The sequence below is a fragment of the Diceros bicornis genome, chromosome 17 (assembly GCF_020826845.1).
Source record: "Diceros bicornis minor isolate mBicDic1 chromosome 17, mDicBic1.mat.cur, whole genome shotgun sequence".
In the NCBI taxonomy this organism is placed as follows: domain Eukaryota; kingdom Metazoa; phylum Chordata; class Mammalia; order Perissodactyla; family Rhinocerotidae; genus Diceros; species Diceros bicornis.
In genome coordinates, this window is record NC_080756.1 from 15,360,647 (window position 1) to 15,370,734 (window position 10,088).

A 10,088-nucleotide genomic window follows, 5' to 3' on the forward strand; every position below is an offset into this window, starting at 1 on the left:
GGTTCACCAGGGAATTATACCAAACATTTAAGTAAAAACTTAATAACAATTCTACATAAACTTTTCCAATAGATTTAAAACAAGGGAATACTTCCTAATTTATTTCATGAAGCCAGTGTAAAGTTGGTATTAAACCAGACAGAAACAGAAGAAAAGACAACTACAGGCCAATATCTCTTGTGAGCGCAGATGCAACATTTCTAAACAAAATTTTAGTAAATAAATCCAATGAAGGATCAAACGGATAATTCACTATGACCAAGCAGAGAATATACCGGGAATGTGAGGCTGGTTTGACATTCAAACATAAGTCAATGTGATTTACTATAATAATAGACTAAGAAGGATGTATATATAATCTCAGTAGGTGTAGAAAAAGCATTTGACAAAACCCAACATTTATTCCTGGTAATACCTCTCAGTAATTTTCCTCAGCCTGATAAGAAGCATCTAGGAAAAAGCTACAGGTAATATCACCCTTAATGAAGAAAGACTGAAGATCAAGAACAAGACAAGAAGTTAGATTTTAAATGTAATTGATATTGTTTAGCAGAAGCTTGGAGAGAATTCAGCATTATAAACAATTTTGTTGAAAGAAAATGTACTTTTTCAAACGCCACATCATCTAATGACTTTCAGTTTAATGGGACACCTGAGGTAATGGCTTGGTCTAGTCTAGTCCCCTGACATCAAACTGTGGCTCAGACAGCATTTAGTGATACCATGACACACCAAAGATTACCCCCAACAATTTGTAAAAATCAACAAATGATTTGGAAACCTTTAGAATGATTTGTGTTAAAATCTTTATTACTAGTTAAGCAGTTTAGTAAGAAGATAAAAGAGGATATTTTGTATTATTGACTTATTGATAATAAACCTTTTTATATAGTGATTACTGAACAACCTGTTAAATATTTTGATTATCATCTCTTTTGGTAAGCACTAAAGCAATTGAATCATATGTCAAACTCTTCCCATAAAAAAAACTTCTCATCCAGATGGCATCTCCTGTCAGTTCTTGTAAACCTTCAAACGAGGGAGTAATTTCAATGTTATACAATCTCCTCTTCAGAATGAAAAAGGAGGAAAATTCTCCATCTTTTAATGATATTAAGACAAGCTTAAGTCTAAAATGTGCCATGATTAGAATGAGGAAACCAAATCATGCTCTGTCTCGTTGACGAACATACAATTCTAAATAAAATTCAGTAAAACCCCATGAAAAAGTATCTCAAGATAAGACAAATTCAGATATGAAATAATGGGCAAATATTTTCCATTTTCTCTTCACCCCTTTCTGAAACAGGGGATGAGATCTTCAGGACTTATTTTTGGTCAGGGGAAAGAACAAAACTCCAGACACCTTCATCTCAGGAGACAGGCAGCCGCAGGGCTGATTTGCACCTTTCTGGTGATTTCCAACCCATCTCCCCTGCTCAGAACAATACGATGGGGATGGAAACCTAGGAAATATTTTGAATTCTTAACGATTGTTCTGGAAGTTCCATTCTATCACAGGACCCAGAATCTTTACCTTGGATTTAGTTAGAGTGGACAACAGCCGCCAGATGGCAGGAAACAGCAGGTGCCTCCAGGGTTTTCTTCCGGAGCCACAACCCTCCGGGACTCCTGAGCGGTTCTGTAGGTCCGGGCCTGGATCACACCATTCTAGTTATTTTTTAATGTTTGCCCATATTTTATAAACTTTTTTTCTTATTAATTTTAACGTGTTTAAAGGAAAGGAAAATTTTGAAATGTCTCAAAAAAAGACTGTAAGCACTTGAAAAGACTCACTGAAGAATAAGATACAGTCTTTGCTAAGGAGACATTCACTTGCTATTGCAGGATACAAAAATAAATAAATATAATTTGTTTTAGAGTGCAATAGAAAAGATGAGAGAGCATAGAGAGATATAAGCTTCTCTTAAGTGTGACTTGACTATTAAGAATTAAACTATTTTTCGAGCCAGCCCTGATGGTCTAGTGGTTAAAAAGTTCAGCGCTCTCACTACTTCGGTGGCCCGAGTTCGTTTCCCGTCACAGAACCACACCACCCTTCAATATATAAATAAATAAATAAATAAATAAACAAATAAATAAATAAATAAATAAAAGAGGAAGATAGGCAAGAGATGTAGCTTAGGGTGAATCCTTCCCTGTAAAAAAAAAAAAAGAATTAAACTATTTTTCTACATGTGGGTATATAGAGTACGTATTTTAAATACCTATAAATTATAATGACCTCATTTTGTCTTCAGTTAAATGATACAATATTTTCTGAAAAGAATATTATTACATTCCATATCATTTGTTTATAGTATGAGAACAACTGATATATATGTACAATTTTATAAGGTTCAAAAAACCTACAATTCTTTAGGAAGAGTTATAATAATTTGTTGAATCTTAAAAATTGAAAGGTAAAAATGTGACATATTTGTCAAACATAAACACAGTGATATAATATAGGCTTACACTTCTCAAGATGAAAACAGTAGAAATATTATTTTCTCAAAACAACACATAAAAAGGAACAGATATAGAACAAGAAAATATTAAAAATGACAAAAGTGAAGAAAAATAATGGATTATAACGAGTGTGAATGAGATATACTATCCTCATTTTTAAAAATTACTTTTTTGTTGGAGGAGGGGAAACTTGATTTCTAAAAATGTACCACTATGAGCTGGATCATATGGTAGTTCTATCCTTGATTTTTTGAGGAATCTCCATACTGTTTTCCAATTTGCTGCACCAGTTTGCACTCCCACCAGCAGTATATGAGAGTTCCCTGCTCTCCACACCCTCTCCAACACATGTTGTTTCCTGTCTTGTTAATTATAGCCATTCTGATGGGCATGAGGTGATATGATCCAGCTATTCCACTGTTGGGTATTTATCCAAAGAACTTGAAAACACCAATTTGTAAAGGTACATGCACCCCTGTGTTCATTGCAGTGTTATTCACAATAGCCAAGACTTGGACGCAACCTAAGTGCCCATCAAGGGACGAAAGGATAGAGAAGATGTGGTATACATACACAATGGAATACTACTCAGCCATAAGAAACGATGAAATCCAACCATTTGTGACAACATGGATGGACATTGAGGGTATAATGCAAAGTGAAATAAGTCAGAGGGAGAAGGTCAAATACCGTATGATTTCCTTCATTAAGTAGTAGATAATAACAACAATAAACAAACACATAGGGGCAGAGATTGGATTGGTGGTTACCAGAGGTGAAGGGGGGAGGGGGGAGGGTGAAAGGGATAATTCGGTACGTGTGTGTGGTGATGGGTTGTAATTAGTATTTTGGTGGTGAAGATGATGTAATCTATGCAGAAATAGAAGTATAATGATGTACACCTGAAATTTGTACAATGTTATAAGCCAATGTTACTGCAACAAACAAAAAATTTAAAAAAATGCACAGCTATGAGAGATTATACAGAAAAGTTGAAAATCAAAGTATAATAAGATGTATTACACGTGATATACTACACATGGGTAATTACAATAGACTTTCCTTCTCATGCGTTTTCTAAATTATGTTTGATGGTTGAAGCAAAAATTATAATACTGTCTTCTGTGGTTCTAAATGTATGTACATGAAATATTTAAGAAAATCACGTTATTAATGGGAAAAGTAAACAGACACAAAGGGAGAGTAAACTTTTATACTTAAATATATTTATTATATTATATATACTTAATACTTAAATATAATATAACAGATTTATATTTCTCAAAGATGAAATCAGCAGGAGAATTATTTTCTCAATAGTAAAATATGAAACAAAGAAATATAGAAAGAACAAAGATATTAAAAATGGCAAAAGTAAAGAAATAACATCATTACAATTAATATAAATGAGATAGATCCCTCCCATTTAGGAACAAATTGTCTCTGTTGTGTCTATGTGTGGGGAGGGAAGAGCTCGAGTTTTAATTAAAAGTCACACATATAAAATGCTATATAAAAATTTAAAAATCAAACTTTTAATAAGATACACCAGAAAAATTTAAAGATAAGCCAAGAGCCATATTGAAATTAAATAAAGTAGAATTCAGGATAATGCACTTATAAATATAGCAAAGTAAAAATCTATATTAATAAAATATGTAACTAAATAGTGTATAATATGTAGTACCGTAAATCAAAAATTACTGTAAGAGAGAAAATGACCAAAATAAAACATACAATACTTTATTACATTCTGTTTGTGACATACCAAAGAAGCAAAAGTTAATGAAGTTAGAGAGATTTGAATAAAATTATTAATATATTTGAGTTAATAAATATCTTTACAATATTAAAACCTTTAGAGGGTAAAACTTGCTCTGAGCCAATGCCACATAATCTTTCCCTCTATGGGCTTTGGATTCAGAAAGTTCTGTGTTCCAGCCATGACCTTGCTTGTTACTGGTTATGTGAAATTAGCACATTACATAATTCTTCTAAGATACAATTTCTATACTTGTAAAATCTAAATTTAAATTATACATTTAGTATATATAATGTTGCCTTTACCATGAGTACCATTTGAGGAGTAAAGAAATACATGTGCACTTGATACAGTACCTGATATACATAGAAAGTATTTTAAATTAATATTAATACTTCAAGAAAGAGCTGATGGAAATTTTTCAAAAATTGACTCGTTGATAAGCAGGCTTCAAATCTAATATTTAATTTAAAAATTCTAAGAATTGAACAAAAGTTTAGTAAGTTGAACTCTTATAAAATAAATACATAGTAATTTTAAGTTCTCTGAGTCCTAGAATTATCCATTAGAAAACACAAACTAATAAAGATTTTTGTCAAAATAGCAAATAATATATAAAATATATAGAAATAAGTTAACTAAAAAAAGTGTGGCCCTCAAATATAGAAACTCCACAGCATTGCTAAAATATAAAAAGAAAAAGATGGTGATGATCGTAATAATAATAATAGTAGAAGCTACACTTAATTGAATACTTTCTGGTGCTAAAATCTTGGGTTATAGAATTTTATGTAATTCTCTCACCTGTTGAATGAAGTAGGTAAACTGACAGTATCCCTTCAACCTTAGAACCATTCAAGGACTTCTCAAATCAGTGATCAGTGGTAGCACAGGGACTTAAACCTAGGCTGTTGGACATCAGATGCAATACTCTCAGCCTTGTTCTCACAAATGTGTATTGTAAAGAAATCAATTATTAGCGAAATGAAATTTTGCTAAACACAAATAGGAATCATTTTGTAAATGCAAAATAATTCTGAAGTCACCTGAATTAATAAATAGGTGAGAAATCTTTGAAAAAGCTGTAGCCCTATCAGGCATTCAATCCTACTGTGCAACAAGTATGTGTTACCAGCATAAAACTAGGCAAACAAATTGACGGAATAAAACAAAAAACTTGAAATAGAATCTAGTATGTATAAAATGTACTATATGGTCACCACAAGAAATTTCATACACTAAAAGAAATCATTATTATTTTTTAGAAATTTGGGGTAATTTGGGTCCTTTTTTAATACTTTACCAGAAGACCAGTAATTTCCTGATCCTCTGATAGCCTGGCTGTACATCCTATCAAGAATTATCTGTAGGACTTATTTGCCTCAATTAAACAGATCAAATTGGAAAAAAGTGTCACTTAATTTGCTGGAATTGGTGTCAAATTGAACTAGAGCATTTGGGGAAGCCACGAGGTCTTGGAAGTACTTCCCCTTCTGCCTAAATTCAGTTATTAATAACAGATAAGAAAAAATATCTCTGCCACAGTGAGGTTATAAACAAGCCATGTGAGAGAGGAAGAGAAATGAAAGAACTAACTTTCCGGTCTGACCCTTGTGGATGAGTGTCAGAACAGCGACAAACCACATCTCTACATTATTAAAACAATGACTCACTCCCCCTACACATTCAGCTCAATTAGGTTCCTGGATTCTTATTTGGTAGTCATAGATCTAAAGAAAGGAAAGAAAAGCAGAGAAAGTAGGGCAAAACCTTTCATTTCCTCTCCTTATTTTTTTGATCCTTCTTTCCTTCTCCTTTTTCCTTTTTTCTCTGAAAGAAATTGTACTGAGGAAAAGAGGAGAAAATTCAGAGCAGAGAAGAAACAGTTGTGCAAAGGCTTCCTGTGAAAAAGTGATGTTTTGAATGTTAAAAAAATTGACTGATAGAAAAGAACTTGAGGAAGGACCTTAGTCCACACCCTATAGAAAAAACACGTTCATATTAACTAAAATTTTACAATAATACATTAAAATTTAACATTAAAAATATTTATCTGATTTTCAGTAGGTAAGTATATCTAGTAAATTAAAAGAGAAAAGGCTGGTAAATAAAATTATATAGCAATGTTATACTGCTCTACACCAAAAATACATTCAAATGTTAAAAGCAAATAGAAACAGAATACTATTTGCACAAATAATGACAGGACAATGGGTCAGATTTGTTATAGTTCCAGGACTGGCCCCATATCCATACCTCCATTCAGAAATGGTTGTTTCTAAGTTGTCAGATTATATTTTCAGTATATTCCACATGCTTTGAAATACATATTTAGGTAATAAAAATTCTAAAGCCATACTGGTATTGAAGTTTGGCTACATCAAGTTACTTAGTCTCCCAGTACCTCAATTTCCTCGTTTGAAAATGGAGATAAAAATGATATATGACATATAGTCCATGTTCTTTATGTATCAGCTTTAATTATTATAAACTATAACATATTATATTAAGAAGAAAGTGAGAAAATAAAAACTAGTAGAATGTTATTGACACACATTTTCCACGTGAAGAATTGCTTCTCAAATAATATACTGCGGGCCCCCTTTTTACAGGAGTAGTAACTCTTAGGATGATACTCCTCGGAAGATAAACCTGGATCTTCTGACCTTTACTCAGAAGTGTTCTATGTAACCATTACCATTCCATTTTGCCACCTACACCATGGGGCTATCTTTTCCAAACAAATATCAGTTTGCTTGCTTTGTAGAATAAAAAAGTTAAAGAATAGTAACACAATTCTTTGTAACACAAAGTATTACACAAATGTAATAATATTTTAATTATTATATAACAGCTCTTAATATTTACTTCTCAAGGTATTATGAAATGAAAATATTACATCATAAGTTGAAAATACATATGCTTTCACATATTCCAAGCAAATAAAATAGTGATGCATATACCTATATTATTAGAAATATTATTATTCCAAAACTTAGAAAAATATTTGTTGCCATATACATAAATCACTTTGATATAATAATTTTACAAGAACAATGATAACTAGGACCCTTAGAAAACAAAATTAGTCCTTTATATGATGGTTTTACACATATCAGTGAGAGAACCATTGCCTGTGTAATAATCTTTTCACGACATCTTTCACATCTCTGTTTCTTAGACTATATATTAGAGAGTTTAGCATTGGTATTATAAGTGTGTAGAGCACACCTACAATCTTGCTTTGCTCTGGTGAGGAGGCGACCCCAGGTTGGGAATACATGAAGAACACAGTTCCGTAGAATAAACTCACCACTGCTATATGGGAGCCACAGGTGGAGAAGGTCTTACTCCTGCCATGGGTTGAGGGGATCTTTAGGACAGTGGAGAGGATAGAAGCATAGGAAACCAGAATGCCAGTTGTGGTGGTGATGATGATGAGAGCAGAGAGAATATACAGTACAATCTTATTTACAAAGGTATCAACACATGAGATCTTGATCAGGGCTGGGAGATCACAGAAAAAGTGGTCCAATCTGTTTTCTCCACGGAAACGCAAACTGAAGGTGAAACCCGTTTGGATCATGGAGTTGATGCATCCAAAGATATAGGATCCAGTTACCAATCGAACACAGACATTTTGGGACATGCGCACAGGGTAAAGGAGAGGGGAGCAAATGGCCCAGAATCCATCAAATGCCATGACAGCCAGAAGAAAGCCTTCAGTTGTGACAAACAGGGCAAAGAAGAAAAATTGGGCTGCACAGCCATTGTAAGAAATGTTCTTTTCATTAGACAAGAAGTTGGCTAAAGTGTTGGGAGCAATGACTGTGGAGTAGCAGAGATCTAAATACGACAAGTTCCTAAGGAAGAAATACATAGGCATTTGAAGTCTGGAGTCCATCTTAATGACAATTATCATGCTGATATTTCCCACCACAGTGACCATGTAGAGCAGCAAGAACACTAGGAATAAGAGGATCTGTAGCTTTGGAGGGGTTCTGAACCCCAGCAGAATAAACTCAGTTACCTCTGAGTAAGTGCTATTCAGCTCACTCTTCATACCTGAGACATAGATGGAACTGGAGAGATGATAAAAGGGAAAGAAAAGAGTGATCAGAATACTTGTTTTAGTAAAAATAACTAGGAACCAACATGGAAAACATTTCATTTCATATTATATTGTACCCAAAATTTTACAAAACACCAATGAACATAAAGAACAAAACACTGAAGGACATAAAGAACATAAAAAATATTTACCATTTTTAAAAGTCTTCCTAGTGAAGAATTCAATACGATTGGTTAGCCTTTTTACACATATTTATTTGCAAATGATGCAGATTTGCTCTCTACTTGTATTTTAGGGAAGTGAAGATTCTAGGAAAATGTCTTGGAACAAATGAGCTTTTTTTTTCTCTTGATTTATTGTCAGTTTACTGCCATTGAAAGTTGTCTCCTTTAGTGGAAGATATTTCTCACAGACATTATAATCCATTTAAGATTTTATTTCAAGTGAAAATCTGTTCAATTGATGGTCTCATTTTATGTTTTAATGATTATTTATTATTTTTTCTATCTACAATAGAAAAATAATATACAAAGATTGTATCTATCTTTCTTATATCAGGAGAAAGACTTCAGATCCTGACAAAAGCATCATCCTTTTAGACATTAACCACATATCTTTATTTCTCTCATTATTTTAGTCCCTATGATGACATACATTCTTAGTGGCACAGTTCATCTGCTAAAAACAAAAGTGACTCTTGCTTACGTTTCTTGAACATACAGAAATCAGACTTATTGTCTTCCTTCCTTCCTTCCTTCCTTCCTTCCTTCCTTCCTTCCTTCCTTCCTTCCTTCCTTCCCTCTTTCCTTCTTTTCTTCCTTCCTTCCTTCCCTCTTTTCTTCCCTTTGGATTTTGCACAATGGAATGCAAGTGGAGAATTCTAAGGTCTTGGGCAGAGATTTTTCTGTCTTTTCAGAAACAGACAAATCTAATTAGAAATACAAAGTTCTGTGCATATGAAAGATGGAAGGCACACAGGACAATTTAAAGACAGCTACAAATGAAAAAAAAGAGAAATATCTATTTAAAGAAGCTTACATCATATTTATTTAGGCTTATGCTATTATGACTACAAAATTTTTGTAAACGAACTATAGCAGAGAGGTAGAGAAAAGAATTAATTTTTATTCTAATTTTATAAATGGAGAAACAGAGCAAAACAGATTTAAGAGGTAAATTTAGAGCCAAGAGATTGAGAAGCGAAGTGGTTTACTGTTCAATAATCTAGCATAAAACGTAAAAGAAAATTGACAAATGATAAATTCAACAATTCACATTCTATGTAAATGTATTTTGTAATGTTATAATCATATAAATTTATAATTCTGTGGATATATAAATTTATATATAAATTCTATAACTATAATAAATAAAATTATATATGATATAAATTATACAGTGTCTCCTATAATGTCTTTTAATTTTTACTGTTGTCATTGCTATAATTTCACTAATTTTGACATTCTTTTAAGGCTAGGTGGGACTATGGAAGTATATTAGAATTAATTTGGTCCAGTTATAATATCTACTTTCTTGAAAAAATTAAAGGTTCACAGAAACGTTGACTGGTTGATTTTAGAAGTCATAGGAACGGTCAAAATAACCTCTGATAGGGGCCGGCCTGGTGGCGCAAGCAGTTGAGTGTGCGCGCTCCTCTGCGGCTGCCCGTGGTTCACGGGTTTGGATCCTGGGCGCGGACCGACACACTGCTTGGCAAGCCATGCTGTGGTGGTGTCCCATATAAAGTGGAGGAAGATGGGCATGGATGTTAGCCCAGGGCCA

The 10,088-nt window shown here is 33.0% G+C and overlaps 1 protein-coding gene across 1 annotated transcript; it reads right to left on the reverse strand.

Annotated features, from left to right (window-relative positions):
* Nucleotides 1-7,349: 7,349 nt before the first annotated feature.
* On the reverse strand, nt 7,350-8,297 carry LOC131415701 (olfactory receptor 9S13-like). Its single transcript, XM_058557515.1, has one exon. The coding sequence runs from the start codon at nt 8,295-8,297 to the stop codon at nt 7,350-7,352; it is 948 nt and encodes a 315-aa protein (XP_058413498.1).
* Between the last annotated feature and the right edge of the window lie 1,791 nt (nt 8,298-10,088).